This window comes from Pongo abelii, chromosome 16 (assembly GCF_028885655.2).
Source record: "Pongo abelii isolate AG06213 chromosome 16, NHGRI_mPonAbe1-v2.0_pri, whole genome shotgun sequence".
Lineage (NCBI taxonomy): Eukaryota > Metazoa > Chordata > Mammalia > Primates > Hominidae > Pongo > Pongo abelii.
Genome location: NC_072001.2, coordinates 46,716,830 through 46,738,920, shown reverse-complemented (window position 1 = coordinate 46,738,920; position 22,091 = coordinate 46,716,830). Strand labels below are relative to the sequence as shown.

The 22,091-nt window shown below is 44.2% G+C and overlaps 1 protein-coding gene across 1 annotated transcript; it reads left to right on the top strand.

Annotated features, from left to right (window-relative positions):
• Nucleotides 1-466: 466 nt before the first annotated feature.
• On the top strand, nucleotides 467-20,666 carry MFAP1 (microfibril associated protein 1). Its single transcript, XM_002825391.6, has 9 exons — nucleotides 467-757; nucleotides 7,783-8,002; nucleotides 10,132-10,261; nucleotides 10,518-10,705; nucleotides 11,842-11,950; nucleotides 12,066-12,226; nucleotides 15,325-15,484; nucleotides 19,781-19,870; nucleotides 19,970-20,666. The coding sequence occupies exons 1-9, from the start codon at nucleotides 679-681 to the stop codon at nucleotides 20,150-20,152; spliced, it is 1,320 nt and encodes a 439-aa protein (XP_002825437.3). The 5' UTR covers nucleotides 467-678; the 3' UTR covers nucleotides 20,153-20,666.
• The last annotated feature ends 1,425 nt before the right edge of the window (nucleotides 20,667-22,091 follow it).

The following is a 22,091-nucleotide window of genomic DNA, read 5'->3' as shown; positions in this document are numbered from 1 at the left end:
ACTGGAAAAACCTGAAAGCCTAAAAAAGTGGAGTTTTGGGATTTCAGGCAGGCAATGTCCCAGGCTCCTCGGGAGATTTTTCTTTTTTTTTTTTGGTCACTGGCCTAAATCAGCACCACCTGCCCTGTGACACCAAATACCGCACCACAGCCCACCCTGGCCTTACGAACTAAGCTAATCGGATACTACTGGCAAGATTTTTATTCCATCAAACTCTACTTATTCTGAGCCTTTAACAACCCAAACAGTAACTCACTGTCGCCTGAGTTTCTTATTCACTACACCGTTCTTGGCTTCAAACCAAGCTAACACGTAAAATCTTTCATTCGAACCTTCCTCACCGCAGGGTCCTAACAGCAAAGCCCAAAGGAAGCAAAATTTCCCGCCAAAAGCGGCTTCCAAATTTTGCGACGTAGAAGACATGCGGGCAGCCAATGAGCATGCGCAGAAACCGACTCAACTTCCTAGCTGTGGTCGCCTAAACGTCCTCCACCATCCCACAATCCTCTCGTTACGTATTTCCGGTTTATCTAGTTCAGCCGTAAGTAGTTTCTCTTATCAGTCGCACAGCTGTGTTCGTGGACTTAAGTGGAAGGAATTTCTTCTCTTCGTTGACGTTGTTGGTGTTCACTGTTTGGAATTAGTCAAGTTTCGGGAATCACCGTCGCTGCCATCAACATGTCGGTCCCAAGCGCTCTCATGAAGCAACCGCCCATTCAGTCTACGGCTGGGGCCGTCCCGGTTCGCAATGAGAAAGGTACGCTGCTAACACCCTCTTCCCAGTCGAATTTTAACTCCTTCCGGTCCCAGCAACCTCCAGACCTCTCCCGGACAGACCACTCCAACCCCGCCAGCTCTTGAGAGCTGGCTGCCAGATTCTTCGATCTTTCCACCCCCACCCACTTGCATCCGATCTTGTTCCTGTGGCCTGCTCTAGTATTCAGCAAGCACCTCTCTTCTGTTAGCCTCCACAGATTCCTTAGACTAATGTTACATATGTATGATATATATTACATATATAAAAATATTAGTTACTTAGGAACTTAAGTATATATCAGAATATATATGTCTAATACATATATGCTAGAATATATGTATTAGTTTAATATATATTATGATTAGAATATCACTAATTACATATAATTACTAGAATTTATTATTAGTGAATTACTTAGGAACTTAAGTATATTATTAATCTAATAATTAGGACTTAAGTATATATCAATATGTATATAATATCAGGCTAGATAGATAGATAGATAGAGAATGCCTGTTGGCAGGGCATTGTGCGGGATACAGTCCCTCTTTTGTTGTCCATAGAAGTCTGCTTATGCTGCCCAGGCTGGACTCGAACTCCTGGGGCTCAGACTGTCCTCCTGCCTCAGCCTCCCAAGTAGATGCCGCCGTGTCTAGTCTCAACATGGCTTTTGAGAATTATCTTTGGCTCCCTATACATCTAATTCATTCATCTTAACAGCTTATGAATTCCATTGTATAAAATAAACTGTAATCCACCGTTTATTCCCTACTGAGAGGCAGGTGGTTGTCCCGTTGTTTAAAAAAGTACTGCGGCCAGGCACGGTGTCTCATGCCCATAAACCCAGCACTTGGGGAGGCTGAGGCGGGCTGAACACCTGAGGTCAGGAGTTCGAGACAGCCTGACCAACATGGCGAAACCCCGTCTCTACTAAAAATACAAAAAATTAGCCACGCATGGTGGTGGGTGCCTGTAGTCCCAGCTACTTGGGAATCTGAGGCAGAATTGCTTGAACCCGGGAGGTGGAGGTCGCAGTGAGCAGAGATCGCACCATTGCACTCCAGCCTGGGCCACAGTGTGAGATTCTCTCAAAAAAAGAAAAAAAAGAAAGTTCTGCAATTGTCATTCTGTAGCCAATACTAGCTTTATTTAGTACCTGTTGCCAATTGCTCCCCAAAGTAAGTTGTAAGAACATAAGAATTTGTGGAGCACAGTGGCTCACACCTGTAATCTCAGCACTTCGGGAGGCTGAGGCAGGAGGATCGCTTGAGGCCAGGAGTTCAAGACCAGTTTGGGCAACATAGCGAGACCCCCCCCATCTCTGCAAAAATAAAAATAAAAATTAGGGCCCAGTGCGGTGGCTCATGCCTGTAATCCCAGCACTTTGGGAGGCCGAGGCGGGTGGATCACCTGAGGTCAAGAGTTCGAGGCCAACCTGGCCAACATGGTGAAACTGTCTCTACTAAAAATACAAAAATTAGCCAGGCGTGGTGGCAGGCGCCTGTAGTCCCAGCTACTCGGTAGGCTGAGGCAGGAGAATCACTTGAACTCGGGGGGCGGAGGTTGCAATGAGCCGAGATCGCACCATTGCACTCCAGCCTGGGGGACAAGAGTAAGACTTCGTCTCAAAAATAATAATAATAATAATTAAGAATTAGCGGGATGTAGTGATGTGCTCCTGCTACTTGGGGCAAGCCAAAGCAGGAGGATCACTTATGCTCGAAAGTTCAAAGCTGCAATGAGGTATGACTGTGCCATTACACTCCAGCCTGAGCAACAGATCAAGACCCTGTCTCTTAAAAGAAAGGCTGGGCACGATGCCTCCGGCCTGTAATCCCAGCACTTTGGGAGGCCGAGATGGGTGGATCACCTGAGGTCAGGAGTTCGAGACCAGCCTGGCCAACATGGTGAAACCCCGTCTCTACTAAAAATACAAAAATTAGCCGGATGTGATGGTGCACGCCTGTAATCCCAGCTGTTTGGAAGGCTGAGGCAGGAGAATCGCTTGAACCCAGGAGCAGAGGTTTCGTGGAACCAAGATCACGCCACTGCACTCCAGCCTGGCCAACAGAGCAAGACTCCATCTCAAAAAAAAAAAAGAAAACAAACTTCAAGAACCTAAGAGCTTTATTTCCCATATATTCATCATCTACACACTTGGTTGTATCAGATTTTTACATTTTTTGCCCAATCTAACAGGTGTGAAATGGTATTTCATTATTCTAATTTGCATTCCCCTGATTACTAGTGATGCTGGGCTTTTTTTTTTTTTTTTTTTTTTTTTTTTTTTTGAGAAAGAGTTTCACTCTTGTTGCCCAAGCTGGAGTGCAATGGCTCCATCTCGGCTCACCGTAGAGCTACTGCGTCCAGCCGATGCTGGGCATCTTGTTCATGTGTCTCATAAGCTCTCTAGGTTTTCTTTTCCGTGAATTACCTGTTTCTGTCAGTTACCCACTTTCTGTTTGCTTTGTTTTTATATATTCCAAATCTATAGTATACTTTTCCCCATTTTTTGGCTTGTCTTTTAATTATGGAGTCTTCTCTTACACAGATATTTCTAGTTTTAGTGTTATCAGATTTATCAACTTTATCTTTTATGGTTTTAGCTTTTTTTTGTATATCGTTTAAGAAATAATCCTTCCCTGCACTGAGATCACAGATACTCATATTGTAAAGGTTTTCTATCTTCTGAGTGTTTGTATATATTAAATTGAGTTGAATACACACTTATACCAGACAGATTATAAGTTAGAGAGCTTACAGTCCAGTAGGGAAGGTAAATATTTAAGATAAGTTTTTCATAGTTGGGTCTTTAATCCATCTGGAATTTTTGTGTCTGTGGTGGAAGTTAGAGGTCTAATTTTACTATATGGTTGGCCAATTGTCCCTTCTCACCCCATCCATTCTCTACTGATTTTTAATGCCATCCCTATAATATACTCAAGTTCTCATATAAGTTTGTTTTTCATCTCTCTGTTCCATTGATCTCTGTGTACTTCCTGGGTCACTGACATATCTGGTAAACTATGCCCCACCCCTTCTTCCCCACCCCCGTCAGCTTTATTCTTCTTCAGCATTGTCTTGGCATTTTGGGGCCTCCTATTCTTCCATATGATTTTGGAATAAGCCTGGAGACAACTTTTAATGGAATTGCATTAAAATGATAGATTATACATTTATAGGTTAATTCAGGTGCAGTTGCCATCTTCTCATCCTTGAACATGAAATATTTCTCTGTTTATTTACATCTTTTTTATCTTTCAATAAAATTATATATTTTTCCTCCTAAAAGCCTTGTACATTGTTTGTTGGATTTATTCCACAGTATCTTATAGATTACTTGTGACCGTTAGTGGTATTTTAAAACTGTATTTTCTCCAGCCTAGGCAACATAGCGAGACCCCAAAAAATACAATGCTCTACAAAAAAATAAAATTACCTGGGCGGTACCTGTCTGTAGTCCCAGCTACTGAGAGGCTGAAGAGGGAGGCTCACTTAAGCCCAGGAGGTTGAGACTGCAGTGAGCTGTGATCATACCAATGCACACCAGCCTGGGTAACAGAGTGAGACCCATTCTCAAAAAGTAGAAAATATGCCGGGCATGGTGGCTCACGCCTGTAATCCCAGCACTTTGGGAGGCCCTAGGCAAGAGGATCACTTGAGTCCAGGAGTTCAAGACCAGCCTGGGCAGCATAGTGAGACCTTGTCTGTACAAAAAAATTTTAAAAATTAAACCGGCATGGTGTTGCACACCTGTAGTCCCAGCTACTTGGGAGGCTGAGGCAGGAGAATGGTTTGAGCCTAGGAGGTTGAGGCTGCGGTGAGCCATGATTGCGCCACCGCACTCCACCCTAGGCAACAGAGTGAGACCCTCTCTCAAGAAAATAAATAAATAAAAATAAAATTGTACTTTCTAATTATATGTAGCTAATGTACAGGTATGCTTATTTTTGTTTTTTATCTAGCATTTTTTCTGAACTCTTTTATCTATTATCTTGTGTTTTCTACAGACAACCATATAATCTGCAAATTATGGCAGTTTCTTCCTTTTAAATCCTTATAACTTTTCCTTATTGCCCAAATTAGAACCGTAATACAGTGTTGACTAGAAGGTGTGATAGGGACAACATTAGGATGCCCACTGGTTTTTTTGTTGTTGTTGTTGTTTGTTTTTTTTTTGAGATGGAGTCTCGCCCTGTCGCCCAGGCTGGAGTGCAGTAGCGCGATCTCGGCTGACTGCAAACTCCGCCCCCGGGTTCACACCATTCTCCTGCCTCAGCCTCCTGAGTAGCTGGGACTACAGGTGCATGCCACCACACCCGGCTAATTTTTTGGTTTTTTGTTTTTTTGAGACGGAGTCTTGCTCTGTTGCCCAGGCTGGAGTGCAGTGGCGCTATCTCGCTCACTGCAAGCTCCGCGTCCCAAGTTCACGCCATTCTCCTGCCTCAGCCTCTCAAGTAGCTGGGACTACAGGCACTCGCCACCATGCCTGGCTAATTTTTTTGTATTTTTAGTGGAGATGGGGTTTCACTGTGTTAGCCAGGATGTTCTCGATTTCCTGACCTTATGATCCCTCGGCCTTGGCCTCCCAGAGTGCTGGGATTACAGGCGTGAGTCACCATGCCTGGCTGGATGCCCACTGATTTTTAAAGAGAATGCTTCTGGCCAGTCACGGTGGCTCACACCTGTAATCCCAGCACTTTATGATACTGAGGCCGGCGGATCACCTGAGGCCAGGAGTTCAAGACCAGCCTGGCCTACATGGTGAAACCCTGTCTTTACTAAAAAATACACAAATTAGCCAGGCATGGTTGTGGGCACCTGTAATCCCAGCTACTCAGGAGCCTGAGGCAGGGAGAATTGCTTGAACCCAGGGGACAGACGTTGCAGTGAGCCGAGATCATGCCACTGCACTGCAGCCTGGGCAACAGAGCGAGACTCCATCTCAAATAAATAAATAAATAAATAAATAGATGGTTCTATTGTTTTATCATTAAGTATAAAGTCTGCTGTTATCTATTATTTTTTAAAAATGTGACTTTAAAAAATAGTAGGCTAGGAGAGATGGCTCACACTTGTAATCCTAGCAGTTTGGGAGACTGAGGCTGGAGTATCACTTGAGGCCAGGAGTCCAAGGCCAGCTTGGGCAACACAGCAAGACCCTTTCTCTACCTTTTAAAAAATAACAAAAATAAAATTTAAAAAAGTAAAAATAGTATATTGCTTCCCTCCCATTGTTTATCTATCTATCTACATACATTTTTTTTTGGAATTTTGTTTTGTTTTGTTTTTAAAGACAGAGTCTTACTGTGTTGCCCAGGCTGGAGTGCAGTAGCACGATCTCAGCTCACTGCAACCTCCACCTTCCAGGTTCAAGTGATTCTCCTGCCTCAGCCACCTGAGTAGCTCGGATTAACAAGTCTGTGCCACCACACCTGGCTAATTTTTGTATTTTTAGTAGAGACGGGGTTTTGCCATGTTGGCCAGGCTGGTCTCGAACTCCTAGCCTCAACTGATCTGCCCACCTTGGCTTTCCAAAGTGCTGGGATTACAGACATGAGCCACTGTGCCCAGCTATATATATTTTTGTGTTTGACATAGGGTCTCACTCTATCACTCAGGCTGAAGTGAGTGCCTTGGTGTGGTCATGGCTTGCCACAGCCTCAACCTCCTGGGCTCCAGTGATTCTCCCACCTCAGCCTCCCATGTAGCTTGGGACCACAGGCATATACCACCATGCCCGGGTAATTTTTTTTATTTTTAGTAGAGATAAGGTCTAAACCCAGGCTGGTCTCGAACTCCTGGGTTTAAGCAATCCTCCTGCCGCAACCTTCCAAGATGCTGGGATTACAGGCTTCAGCCACCACACCTGGCCCCCTCATTAATTTTCTAAGGTCAAACTATCCTTCTAGTCTTGGGCTAAATTCTGATAAGTTGTGCTGGCTTAGGGGTTTTTTTTTTTCGGTAGTTTTTATATTGCTGGGATAAATTTGCTCTTACGTTATTTAGTATTTTTGTATTTGTGTGTGTAAGTGAAATCCACCTAAAGTTTTCCTTTGAACTGTCCAATTTGGTTATCAAGGTTATACTCATAAAATAAGTTGGTTAGTTTTCACTGTCTCTCTTTGTTCACTAGAATTGTTTGTATTTGTAGGCTGGGTGCTGTGGCTTACGCCTGTAATCCCAGCACTTTGGGAGGCCAAGGTGGGCGGATCATGAGGTCAGGAGATCAAGACCATCATGGCTAATACGGTGAAACCCCATCTCTACTAAAAATACAAAAAATTAGCTGGGCGTGGTGGCACGCGTTGGTAGTCCCAGCTACTCAGGAGGCTGAGGCAGAAGAATCACTTGAACCCGGAGGCGGAGGTTGCAGTGAGCCGAGATCACGCCACTGCACTCCAGCCTGGGCGACAGAGTGAGACTCCGTCTCAAAAAAAAAAAAAAAAAAAGGTATTTGTAAGAGATTACATACTCTTGCATGTTTGATAACACATAAGGTAAAGGAAAAGAAGGTAGAAATAGGTAAGATTAGAATATTGAGTCATGTGGCAATATGTTATAAAGGCTGCCATAGAAATTCCAGAGGGAACTACAAGAATGCCTGAGCAGCATTTTAGTTTTATGTTCCTGCAGAAATTACCCTTACTATGTGCTGGGCAGTGTTACAAATAATTTGTTTAAGGGTATAGTTGAGGTGGGATACCATGAATTTGTGATGGATGCAGTCTGCCTTTTTGGGGGGGACTTTTTTCTACTGTTTCACTGCCTACCTTCCTCTACTTCATTGTACTCAAGGTAAGCCTCATTATCATCAGTGTTGGCTTTCACAAGGATGCAGTCTCATGACTTGGCCTTTGTAGGAAAACACCATTAGATGAATAGATGGTTGGGTAGCGGCTCTCTTCTTCTCCTGCTTAGACTCTTGTCTACTATGAATAAAGGGCTCTATTTGCAAAGGCCATGATGGGTTGAAGCACATTGAGAAAGAGGCTACTGAAACATAAGTTACCTTTCTCGCCCAGGTGAGATTTCAATGGAAAAAGTGAAGGTAAAGCGTTATGTGTCCGGAAAAAGGCCAGACTATGCCCCTATGGAGTCCTCAGATGAGGAGGATGAAGAATTTCAGTTCATTAAGAAAGCCAAAGAACAAGAAGCAGAGCCTGAGGAACAGGAGGAGGATTCATCCAGTGACCCCCGGCTACGGCGTTTACAGAACCGTATTAGTGAAGATGTGGAAGAGAGGTAATGTCTATGATTGTGTTTTTACTTGAACATGAACCTCTACAGCTTAATAATAATAATAATAGCTAATATTTGAATAGTACTATCAAGTAGATTACATTTGCTAATTCTTGTAATCCATACAATAACTTTATGAAATAGGTGCTATTATCCCCATTTCACAAAAGGAGGAAACTAGGAGCACAAACGGGCTAAGAAAGTTACATGACCAAAGTTACAAAGGTGGCAGCTTCAGACAACAGCAGGTTACTTCTGGCCTAAAGGACCTACTCAACTCCTTATGGGAATAGAAAACACAGACCATTTGTTGGCTGTTGAGGGGAGTCTTTTTAGCACAAAGATGTTTTATAAACTTTGGTAAATTGATTTTATACATCTACTTACTCTAAATGCTAATAAGGGGAAATGACACTGAAGTAGGAGAAAAGACCTCATAAAGGTCTCATGGTAGAAAGAGAGCCTCCCAGTGAGGGATTTTGTATGTTATATATTGATTGAGACATTGCTTTATAGAGTAGGCCAGGGGTCCTGAACTTTCACTGTTCATAATTATCCCAGGAGTTTTTTCACAGAGCTCCTGGGCCAAAACAGTTCTGTTTATTTTAGTTATTAAGTAGTTAGAGCCAAGTAACTTAGTAAGTATTTATGTCCTAATAACTTTGCCACTTGAAAATTACAGTGCCCATGGCCAGGCATGGTGGCTCACGCCTGTAATCCTAGCCCTTTGGGAGGCCGAGGCGGGTGGATCACGAGGTCAGGAGTTCAAGACCAGCCTGGCCAACTTGGTAAAACCCCATCTCTACTAAAAATACAAAAAAATTAGCCAGGCATGGTGGCGGGCACCTGTAATCCCAGCTACTTGGGAGGCTGAGGCAGAGAATTGCTTGAACCTGGAAGGCGGAGACTGCAGTGAGCCGAGATCATGCCACTGCACTCCAGCCTGGGTGACAGAGCGAGACTCCATCTCAAAAAAAAAAAGAAAATTACAGTGCCCATGGGGAAAAAAACACTTTTATTCATTCTCACATAACCATAGTTACTAGTGGAATTTGTTTGCCTGTTGGACACTGACAGCCTTTTAAACCTTGGAATCAGCACTGTCACTTTTTCATGTCTTGTTTTATATTGATTTTCACACTATACTTTCTTTTACCTTTTATCACAGCAGCCACCAAAACCCAGTTTCACAAAGATACGATATTCTCGAAAGGAGTGTAGTGTGACTTAATGTTGAAACTGAATTATCTTGAGCTATTAAAAATATCCCAGTGCAGGCCGGGCTCGGTGACTCACGCCTGTAATCCCAGCACTTTGGGAGGCCTAGGCAGGCGGATCACCTGAGGTCAGGAGTTCAAGACTAGCCTGGCCAACATGCCGAAACCCCATCTCTACTAAAAATAAAAAAATTAGCTGAGTGTGATGGCGCCGTGCCTGTAATCCCAGCTACTCAGGAGGCTGAGGCAGGGATTATCACTTGAACCTGAGAGACGGAGGTTGTGGTGAACCAAGATCATGCCATTGCACTTCAGCCTGGGTGACAGAGTGAGATTCTGTCTCAAAAAAATCCCAATGCATCCCTATGAGTTTGCTGGCTTGCTGTGGTGCCCCAGGATGCCTCAGCATACGTTTAGTATTTCAGGCCCAACTTGACTATTCGCTCTGACATCCCAGTTTAGTTTCTTTAATCTGCACCTCAGTTTCCCCCCACCTCAATACTTTAATACTGGATGGACATGGTGGCTCACACCTGTAATCCCAGCACTTTGAGAGGCTGAGGCAGGCAGATTGCCTAAGTCCAGGAGTTCAAGACCAGCCTGGGCAACATGGTAAAACCCCATCTCTACAAAAAATACAAATATTAGCCAGGTGTGGTGGCATGCCTATAGTCCCAGCTACTCAGGAGGCTGAGGTGGGAGGATCACGTGAGTCTGGGAGGCAGAGGTGGCAGTGAGCCAAGATCGCACCACTGCACTGCTGCCTGGGTGACAGAGCAAGACCCTGCCTCAAAAAAAAAAAAAACTTAAGTATTAATGAAGGCAAACATAATGTGCTCTGTGGCTATGGAAATGCGGTTGATGCTACTTCATTTTTATGACATTGGTGTTAAATTTGGAGATACTGTTTTTCAGATTGGCTCGACATCGAAAAATAGTGGAACCTGAAGTGGTAGGAGAGAGTGACTCAGAAGTAGAAGGAGATGCTTGGCGCATGGAACGAGAAGACAGCAGTGAAGAAGAGGAGGAGGAAATTGATGATGAGGTATGATAAAGGAACATGGGAAGTTTTTTTCTGGATATAAGAAAAAGTTGATGCCAGTGCTCATTTGTTGAAGCCTTAAATACATGAGATCACTGCTTTGGCAGGACTCTGATTATGTTCCTTGTTTGTGGGGATAGGATTAAAAATAGAATGATACTAAGTTTTATTTTTTTACATTTGAATTTGTTGTGTTTGATGAGACGAACAAAAAGCCATAGGCCATTTGACTGACTGGCTTATATATATGACTTGATAGGAAATAGAGCGGCGGCGTGGCATGATGCGTCAGCGAGCACAGGAGAGGAAAAATGAAGAGATGGAAGTCATGGAAGTGGAAGATGAGGGTCGGTCTGGAGAGGAGTCAGAATCAGAGTCTGAGTATGAAGAGTACACAGACAGTGAAGATGAGATGGAGCCTCGCCTTAAGCCAGTCTTCATTCGAAAGTAAGTATCTAACAAGCCAGATCTGAATCCACTTAATTACCACTTTCCAGGCGTGGAGACAAAAGTCTGCTTTCTGTCGTGCTATTCTGAAATCTAAACACTGAGTGAAAGTGCTTTTGCTAGTGCTCTACCCTTGGCAGACTAGCTGCTGAGGAATATCTTGGTGTTAGCAGAGAACCTGAGTTTGTTTTCACATCTCTTTTTTCAGTTATAGAGCATATATCTGTCAAGGCCTTTTTTTGTTTGTTTGAGACAGAGTTTTGCTCTTGTTGCCCAGGCTGGAGTGCAATGGCATGATCTCGGCTCACCACAACCTCCACCTCCCGGTTTCAAGCAATTCTCCTGCCTCTGTCTCCCAAGTAGCTGGGATTACAGGCATGCGCCACCACGCCTGGCTAATTTTGCATTTTTAGTAGAGAGGGGGTTTTTCCATGTTGGTCAGGCTGGTCTCGAACTCCCGACCTCAGGTGATCCGTCCTCCTCAGCCTCCCAAAGTGCTGGGATTACAGGCAGGAGCCACCGCGCCAAGCCAAGGCCATATATTTTTAAGCACAAAATTAAACTCAACGAGCAAATTCCTATTCCTTTCCTGATGGCTAGAAATCCTACTACTTACAGGCCAACAGGTTCTTTGCTGTCCAGGCAGTTCTCAAAGAAACATGATTTTAGTCCTCTAAAGACCTGGGATGATGGCTGGGCACGGTGGCTCACGCCTGTAATCCCAGCACTTTCGGAGGCTGAGGCAGGTGGATCAGGAGGTCAAGAGTTCAAGACCAGCCTGGCCAAGATGGTGAAACCCCATCTCTACTAAAAATACAAAGAAATTAACCAGGTGTGGTGGCAGACTCCTGTAATCCCAGCTACTCGGGAGGCTGAGGCAGAGAATTACTTGAACCCAGGAGGCGGAGGTTGCAGTGAGCCGAGATCACACCACTGCACTGCAGCCTAGGCGACAAGTGAGACTCCGTCTCAAAAAAAAAAAAAAGACCTGGGATGACTCAATGTTTTTTGCTCTTTGAAAATAACAGAGCCAAAGATTATTTGGTTTTTACCTGATTTGGATGGGACTAGGTCTAGGGGAACAAAGCACTCCACTCTAAGGACTTTGGGCAATTAACAGGATCTCTGTGATGCAGGAAGGACCGAGTGACAGTTCAAGAACGTGAAGCCGAAGCATTGAAACAGAAGGAGCTGGAGCAGGAAGCAAAACGCATGGCTGAGGAAAGGCGCAAGTACACACTCAAGGTACTGGGGAGTGGTTGCAAGGATGGAGTACAAGAAATAGTGTAATCAGGTTTGTCTGAGGAGAGTAAGGAAGTCCAAGCTGAATTGTTCAAGCTGAATTGTTCTCCCTATCCAGATTGTCGAAGAGGAAACCAAAAAAGAGCTGGAAGAGAACAAGCGATCCCTGGCTGCATTGGATGCACTCAATACTGATGATGAAAATGATGAGGAGGAATATGAGGCATGGAAAGTTCGAGAGCTAAAAAGAATCAAAAGGGACAGAGAAGATCGAGAAGCGTGAGTAAAAAGATGAGCCTAGAGTTAATGCTGCTGATGGAACAGGTTTCTAGCAGGATAGTTCTGAGACTCATTACCTACTGTGAGTTCCATTCTAGCCACCTGCAGAGTTCTTGCTGCTGGGTGAGTTTCCTATAATTGGAATATGAGTTTCACTTGTTACAGTGAAATTAGGGAAGAGAAACACACTTTGTCGATGTGTGTCCATAATAGAGTGCCAGCCAGTGCTCCCTTTAGTTTCCTAGTAGACACAAAAATTAGTAACTGTTAGTAGTTATCTCTTCTTGTGTACAACCCAACCCACAATTGAGTGACTTGAAACAACAATTTATTACTTTTCACAATTTTGGAGGTTGGCCGAACAGTTCCTCTACTGATTTTACCTGGGCTTACTTATGTAGTTGCATCCAGCTGGAAGGTTGACTGGGCTAGAAACTTAAAAGGGCTTCACTCACATGTCTAGTAAGTAGTAGGTGGTGGCTATCAGTTAGGATGCCTCACTTATCCTTCACTGGATTAGACTGGCTTCCTTACATGGCAGCCTCAGGGCACCATTCTAAGAGGGTGAGGTCTTCTGACACATCGGTTCCAGAACTCATACATCGATCTTGCCACATATTGGTCAAAGCAAGTCACAAGGCCAACCTAACTTTAAGCAGGTGGAGAAACAGACTCCACCTTTGGAGAGGAGGAGGAGCAAAGTCATACTTTTTGAAAAGGGGCATACATACTGTGAGGGGAAAAATTTGTGGCACTTAAATAATCTACACTATGTTAGAGCACAATCTTTTTTTTTTTTTTTTTTTTTTTGACATGAAGTTTCACTTTTCACCCAGGCTGGAGTGAAGTGTCACAATCTCAGCTCACTGCAGCCTCCGCCTACCAGGTTCAAGTGATTTTCCTGCCTCAGCCTCCCAAGTAGCTGGGATTACAGGCATGCGCCACCATGCCTGGCTAATTTTTGTATTTTTAGTACAGACAGGGTTTCATCATATTGGTCAGGCTGGTCTCGAACTCATGACCTCAGGTTATCCATCCACCTCGGCCTCCCAAAGTGCTGGGATTATGGCGTGAGCCATCACGCCTGACCCCAGCAGAATCATTTCTGAGCTGCATCACTCATTCCTGTAAATTACTAGGTATGCGAGGGTAATCCCAGATTACAAAGGAAACCATCAATAGATAACTCTAGGCTGGGTGTAGTGGCTCACACCCATAATCCCAGCACTTTGGGTGGCTGAGGCAGGTGAATCACTTCAGGTTGGAGTTCAAGACCAGCTTGGCCAACGTGATGAAAACCTATCTCTACTAAAATACAAAAATTAGCTGGGTGTGGTGGTGTGTGCCTGTTATTCCCAGCTACTCGGGAGGCGGAGGCAAGAGAATTGCTTGAACCCGGGAGGCAGAGGTTGCCATGAGCTGAGATCATGCCACTGCACTCCAGCCTAGGTGACAGAGTGAGACTCTATCTGGAAAAAGAAAAAAAGAAAACTTGCCTGAATATGAACTACACACAATAGATAACTTCATCCTCAGCCTGTAGTTTTTTGGTTTGGGGGTTTTTTTTTTGTTTTTTTGTGGTTTTTTTTGAGATGCAATCTCACTCTGTCGCCCAGGCTGGAGTGCAGTGGCGCAATCTTGGCTCACTACAACCTCCACCCCCTGGGAGTCAAGCAGTTCTGCCTCAGCCTCCTGAGTAGCTGGGACTACAGGCATATGCCACCACGCCCAGCTAATTTTTGTATTTTTAGTAGAGGTAGGTTTTCACCATGTCGGCCAGGCTGGCCTTGAACCCCTGACCTCAGGTGATCCACCCACCTCGGCCTCCCAAAGTACTGGGATTACAGGCATGAGCCACCATGCCTGGCCCTCAGCCTGTAGTTTCTAAGATTTTTATCCTGGACCTGAAGGAGTAGGAGTCTAAGTGCCCTTTAAAATTGTACACAAGGCCGGGCGTGGTGGCTCACGCCTGTAATCCCAACAATTTGGGAAGCGGAGGTGGGCGGATCACAAGGTCAGGAGTTTGACACTAGCGTGTCCAACATGGTGAAACCCTGTCTGTACTAAAAATACAAAAATTAGTCAGGCATGGTGGCACACACCTGTAATCCCAGCTACTCAGGAGGCTGAAGCAGGAGAATAGCTTGAACCTGGGAGGCAAAGGTTGCAGTGAGCCAAGATCGCGCCACTGCACTCCAGCCTGGGCAACAGAGTGAGATTCCATCTCAAAAAAATAAAATAAAATTGTACACAAAATTGTGTGTATATATGCATTTTTTTTTTTTGAGAAAAGGGATATCACCTCCTCTTTCCCCAACACTGGCTAAAAAGTTACTGCAATCTGGCCAGGCGCAGTGGCTCAGGCCTGTAATCCCAGCACTTTGGAAGGCCGAGGCAGGCGGATCACGAGGTCAGGAGATTGAGACCATCCTGGCTAACACAGTGAAACCCCGTCTCTACTAAAAATACAAAAAGATTAGCCGGGCATGGTGGCGGGCACCTGTAGTCCCAGCTAATCGGGAGGCTGAGGCAGGAGAATGGCATGAGCCCAGGAGGCAGAGCTTGCAGCGAGCCAAGATTGCACCACTGCACTCCAGTCTGGGCGACAGAGCAAGACTCCGTCTCGCAAAAAAAAAAAAAAAAAAAAAAAGTTACTACAATCTAATTAATGATGGTAATCTTTGGTTTATGGCATGCAAGCACCTATATGATTATGATACACTTACATAAAGGAATACCAGCAAAGCCTCAGACAGTTATTTTAAATTCACTGATTTTTTTTTTTTTTTTTTAAAGCTAAGAAGACCTTTTAGGGAAAGAGAATTTGTAATGTTGCAAAACCCAGCAGTAATAGTATGTCTGAACGTCAGAAGGGCTAGAATCAACTTTTGGAAGTTGGCAATACCTAGTCTAGCAAACATAATGAAGACTAACTCACCCGTTTGTTTATTGAGCTCCTGATCTTGATTCCTAATAGGCAATGACTAGAATTAAAGAAGGTGACTAATACTTGAAATGACATGGGACTGTTATTTTCAGATAATTTGGTCTTTCTGAAGCTGTAACAGTACCAATAAATTGTTTTGCTCCCTGGACAGGCTTGAGAAGGAGAAAGCAGAAATTGAACGCATGCGAAACCTGACTGAGGAGGAGAGGAGAGCTGAACTTCGGGCAAATGGCAAAGTCATTACCAACAAAGCTGTTAAGGGCAAATACAAGTTCTTACAGAAGTATTATCACCGGGGTGCCTTCTTCATGGTAAGAAGTGAAAAGAGAGTCAGAAAATTGGGCAGTAGGAATAACTCAGAAACTTTGAATTATTTTTCTCTTCAGGAATATTCTGGAATGTTATTTCCACTTGCCAGTGGTCAGCTTTCTCATTTGCTTTTTCCTTCTGAACAATATAAACTCAGAGAACAGCATCAGCAATTGGATTATAGAAGTAGCATCAACTGTTCTCTCTTTTGGCCCCAACTCTCAAAAAGAGGAAATGATGTAATAGACTTTTTTTTTTTTTTTTTTTTAAGAGACGGAGTCTCGCTGTCACCCAGGCTGGGGTACAGTGGTGCGATTATAGTTCACTGCAGCCTTGACCTCCTGGGCTTAAGGGATACACCTGCTTCAGCCTCCAGAGTAGCTGGGACTACAGGCATGCAACAACCATGCCTGGCTTTTTTTTTTTAATTTTTCATAAAGGTCAGGTTTCACTATGTTGCCCAGGCTGGTGTTGACCTTCTGGCCTCAAGCAATCCTCCCACCTCAGCCTCCAAAAGTATTAGGAATACAGGCATGAGCCATCGTCCCCAGCCTTAGATAAACTGAGGAAATGAAATACAGAAGTGATCTAGATAGTGGACTAATTAGGTCCTCCACATAACATAGTTGTCATTTTTTCATATCTGAATGAGAAGTTTTGGTTATGTGAAAGCCAAACTCTGCAGATAGCTTTACATTAATTCACTTTTGGGTGGCAGAAAGTTAGTTCACTTCATTCTGAACTGACAGTACCCAAGAGTAACTAACCAAAAGAATGGTTTATTACCTAACCATTAGATGGAGTGCCATCATCTTTGTTATTCATATAAAGACTAAGATCAAAATAGCAATCTGTTAACCCTGTATGGTTTATTTCCTAATGTTAAAGCAGTTTGCACCAAAAACTAGACTAGTTTTTTCAAGTGCCGTGTGGCAAATTCTAAATATCCCCACTGCAACTAAATTCCTGCCTTTCACTGCAGATGCTATTAAAACTTCAGTGGCGGCTTCCCTGCCACCCTCCAAAATCAGTTTCAGGTCTATCTGATTAGCAGGAAGTGTGTACTTAGGTAGTTTTCCAGCAGATGTAGCTTACTATTCAGTGGAGATTATGAATTACTTGTACTGCTTCTGTCATAAAGTTTCTTTGCTTAAGCAGTTCACAGCTTTAATAATCAAGCTTCTTAGAGAAGCAGTGCATTGCTAGTTAAGATACATAAGAAAAGTGTATGTGAAAGTCCTTTGGTGGGCCGGGTACATTGGCTAATGCCTGTAATCTTAACATTTTGGGAGGCCAAGGCCAGCAGATCACTTGAGCCCAGGAGTTCAGCCTGGGCAACATGGTAAAACCCCATCTCTACAAAAAATACAAAAATTAGGTGTGGCGGTCCATGCCTGTAGTGTCACCTATCAAGGGGCTGAGGTGGAAGGATTGCTTCAGCCCAGGAGGTTGAGGCTGCAGTCAGCCGTGATCGTGCCACTGCACTGCAGCCTGGGTGGCTGACCAAGACTCTCTCAAAATAAGTTTTTTTTTAAAAAGTCCTTCTTAAACAAGATAGTGCTGTTTTTTATTCCATCAGCATATGTGTTTATAAATCTGTATCACAGCATTGTAATATTACTGTCACTCAGGCTAGAGTGCAGTGGTGCAATCATGGCTCACTGCTGCCTCATTCTCCTGGGCGCAAGCAATCCTGCCTCAGCCTCCTGAGTAGTTGGGACTACAGGTGTGTGCCACCACACCTAATTTTTATTTTGTAAAGATGGGTTTTGCTATGTAGCCCAGGCTGGTCTCAAACTCCTGGGCTCAAACTCTCCTCCCACCTTGGCCTCCCAAAGTGCTAGGATTACAGGCAAGCGCAACTGCATCCAGCCTTACTAATGTTGTTTATTTCATTGAGTAAGTAACCTTTAGTGCATGTACTATGCAAAGGTCACTGTTTAGCACTGTTAGCGAGAATACATAATCACTATAACATAAGTAAGAGTAAAGTACTGTAGGGGTTCTGACGGGAGAGATGTTATATTTGGTAGAAGATTGAAAGGGTTGACAAAAAGGTTGTAACATTTAAGCATTTAAGATGTATAATTTTGGGCCAGGCGCGGTGGCTCACGCCTGTAATCCCAGCACTTTGGGAGGCCAAGGCAGGCAGATCATGAGGTCAGGAGATCGAGACCATCCTGGCTAACATGGTGAAACCCCGTCTCTACTAAAAATACAAAAAAATTAGCTAGGCGTGGTGGTGGGCGCCTGTAGTCCCAGCTACTCGGGAAGCTGAGGCAGGAGAATGTCGTGAACTTGGGAGGCGGAGCTTGCAGTGAGCTGAGATCATACCACTGCACTCTAACCTGGGCGACAGAGCGAGACTCTGTATCAAAAAATAAATAAATAAAAAATATATAATTTTTTTTTTTTTTGTCGCCTAGGCTTGAGTGCAGTGGCGCAATCTTGGCTCTCTGCAACCTCCGCCTCCCGGGTTCAAGCAATTCTCTTGCCTCAGTCCCCCAAGTAGCTGGGAATACAGGCATGTACCACCATGCCCAGCTAGTTTTTGTATTTTTAGTAGAGACGGGGTTTCTCCATGTTGGCCAGGCTGATCTTGAACTCCTGACCTTAGGCGATGTGCCCACCTCAGTATCCCAAAGTGCTGGGATTACAGGCGTGAGCTACTGTGCCCGGCCAAGATATATAGACTTTTTGACATTGAGTGGTGGGAAGACATTCCAGGTGGAGACCAGCAGGAGTGGAGGCAGAAAGCATCAGCTGTGAAGGGAAGTGGCAAAGAGAACTGAAAAGGTGGATTAAGGCTGTATAATATTTGGCCTTGATTACTACACAGAGGAGTTGTATTCATTTATTTATTTATTTATTTATTTATTTATTTTTGAGATGGAATCTCGCTCTGTCGCCCAGGCTGGAGTGCAGTGGTACGATCTCAGCTCACTGCAACCTCCACCTCCCGGGTTCAAGCGATTCTCCTGCGTTGGCCTCCTGTGTAGCTGAGATTACAGGTGCGCGCCACCAGGCCTAGTGTTTTTTGTATTTTTAGTAGAGACAGAGTTTCACCATGTTGGTCAGGCTGGTCTTGAACTCGTGACCTCGTGATCTGCCCGCCTTGGCCTCCCAAAGTGCTGGGATTACAGGCATGAGCCACTGCGCCCAGCCTAGGTGTTGTATTCATTTAATAGAGAACCATTGAAGTTTTTGAGCAAGGCAAAGATTATAATGAGTTACAGTCTAGAAACATCAATGCAATGACAGTATGTAAGACTGATAGTAGAGGAAAACTAATAACCCAGGTGGTAACAGTTTGTAAGATGTGGCAACTGATTGAATGCACACAGAGGTTACTCAGTTTTGAATCTAGGTAATCGAAGAGTATGCTGGTCCTACTAACAGAAAAGTTAAAGGGAAGAGGTTGATATGGAAAGGTTAGGTATTAATAAATGGTTTTCACTTTAGACGTGAGTTTCAAGTCCCAATAAAATATCCAACTTATGATATATGAAAGCCAGTAAAAAATCCAGGATTGGAGATTTGAGAGGCCTATGCAGAGTTGAAGTCACGTGAGTAAACAAACACATTGAGTGCAGAGAGAATAAGCCAACCTTCAAGACACGTCTACACTCAAGGAGAAAATTAGGCATAGTTGCATACACCTGTAGTCCCAGCTGTAGTCCTACCTCAGGAGGCTGAGGTGAGAGCATTGCTTGATCCTGGGAGATCAAGGCTGCAGTGAGCAGTAATGACCCCACTGCACTCCAGCCTGGACATCAGGACATCAGAATAAGACCCTGTCTCAGGCGGAAAAAAAAAAAGGAGAAATACAACAAAGGAAAAAGAATATCATCTCGGCCGGGCGCAGTGGTTCAAACCTGTAATCCCAGCACTTTGGGAGGCCAAGGTGGGCAGATTGCAAGGTCGGGATATTGAGACCATCTGGGCTAACACAGTGAAACTCCGTCTCTACTAAAAATACAAAAAATTAGCTGAGTGTGGTGGCATGCGCCTGTAGCCTCAGCTACTCGGGAGGCTGAGGCAGGAGAATTGCTTGAACCCGGGAGGCAGAGGTTGCAGTGAGCCAAGATCGCGCCAGTGCACTCCAGCCTGGGCAACAGAGCGAGATTCCGTCTCAGAAAAAAAAAAAAGAATGTCATCTCTTCAACTAGATGTAAGCTCTTGAAGAAAGACTCAATACCCTCTGCTTTCTCTGTATCCCTCATTGTAGAGTTTAATAAATTTGTGGTTTGAATATATAGGAAATAAAGCCACAAGATTGATAAGATTTTTTAATACAGGATGAGGATGAAGAAGTATACAAGAGAGATTTCAGCGCTCCTACCCTGGAGGATCATTTCAATAAAACCATTCTTCCTAAAGTCATGCAGGTATGGGGAACCTTAATAACATGACAGAGAAAAGTGATGTATTGATAGCTGAGGCATGGTTTCTTTGGTGGTATAACTCATCATCCATCCTTCCCTCAGGTCAAGAACTTTGGACGCTCAGGTCGCACCAAATACACTCACCTTGTGGATCAAGATACCACCTCCTTTGACTCAGCTTGGGGCCAAGAGAGTGCCCAGAACACAAAGTTCTTCAAACAAAAGGCAGCTGGGGTACGAGACGTATTTGAGCGGCCATCTGCCAAGAAGCGGAAAACTACCTAGGGTCCAACTGCTTATTCTTCCAACTGTGGAACACAAGGGGAAGTCTCATCATGTGGTCCTTGATTTGGTTTTTTCATTGTTTCCTTGGCCCCTGTATCCAGCTATTGGACCTACTGCTATACTTGTGATACTGGGTAGCCCAAACTTTGAAGGTGCTTTGTGAGGTTTGGACTCATGCTGAGAAACCCACAGGAAAGCACTGTCCAGGTAGGATTAGAGGCTTCCCACTTAAAACTATTTCTGAGAAATCTTAGGTTTTATCACTGCTATGGTTTCCCATATTTACTTGGGACTGTTCTGAGTTTCTTTTTCCAGCCCTTAGCTTGGGTTAGAAAAGTGGGCATGTAAGTGAACAATGCATTACTTCTACCTTAGGTTTAGGAGTAATATACCAGGAAATCTAAGCTCATGGAAACATGTTTTCCATTTTTGCTTGGAGTCCATTTTTCTAGTTGTACATACTTTTTGATCCATATATGTGTGCATGTCAAGAAATAAAAGAATCACACAACAAGGAGATTTTTAGCATGATACTGGAAATAAAATGTCCAGGCTGACAAGTATTAATTGCCTATTAAAGATAACAGAATTGTCAGGCAGAAGGTGTTTCACATTTTGATAATTCCCTTTGATCTCAGAAACAAGCTCAGGTACCAGCTTGGCTTTAGGTAGCATCTGGATTTATTCGATGAGCAAATACAGATGTGTTTGAGAAGACCAAGGTCTTCTCACATCCTTTAAATGTCCCACTGGAAGAATCAAATAGTTTAGTGTCATACGATAAAAATGAATGCAAATAATTACTATGAGGTGGTAAATACATAAAGATGAACATAGGTACAAGTCACTGTTGTGTGGGATACAATCTAAGAATTATCCTAGAGTCAGAATGAGGGTAAGGCCTTGAAACTCTTGGAGAAATGTCTGTAACTGCCATTTGAGTGTCCATACAGCAGACTCAGGCCGTTGCAGGGTTATTTTTGTTTTTATTTAAGAGATGGCTCTGTCGCCCAGGCTAGAGTGCTTCAGCCTCCTGAGTAGCTGGGACTACAGGCGCCTGCCACCACACCTGGCTAATTTTTGTATTTTTAGTAGAGACGGGGGTTTCACCGTGTTAGCCAGGATGGTCTTGATCTCTTGACTTCGTGATCCGCCCACCTCGGCCTCCCAAAGTGCTGAGATTACAGGCGTTGAGCCACCGTGGCTGGCCCGGGCCGTCACAGTTTTATAGTTGAGGAAACTAGTTCAACAAGTGTGACTTGGTCCAAGCTGATTAACTTTTTTTTTTTTTTTTTGAGGTGGAGTTTCACTCTTGTTGCCCAGTCTGGAGTGCAGTGGCGCAATCTCTGCTCACTGCAACCTCCTGGGTTCAAGAGATTCTCCTGCCGCAGCCTCCTGAGCAGCTGGAATTACAGGCGTCCACCACCACACCCGGCTAATTTTTTTTTTGTATTTTTAGTAGAGATGGGGTTTTACCGTTTTGGCCAGGCTGGTCTCAAACTCCTGACCTCAGGTGATCCACCCGCCTTGGCCTCCCAGAGTGCTGGGATTATAGGCGCGTGCCACCACGCCCGGCCCTGATTAACCTTTAAAGTAAAATTATCTTCTCTCTAGGATAGGAAATAGCATGTAGAATGTATTATGGCTTAGAATTTGAATACCAATCAAAACCTTTCATAGGTTTTTTTTTTTGTTTTGAGACAGTCTTGCTCTGTCGCCAAGGCTGGAGTGCAGCAGCACAATCTCAGCTCACTGCAGCCTCAACCTCCCAGGCTCAAGCGAATCCATCTCAGCCTCCAGAGTATCTGGGACCATAGGCGGGCACATGCCACCATGCCTGGCTTTTTTTTTTTGTAATTTTAGTAGAGACAAGGTCATGCTGTGTTGCCCAGGCTGGCCTGGAAATCCTGACCTCACACAGTCCTCCCAGCCCAGCCTC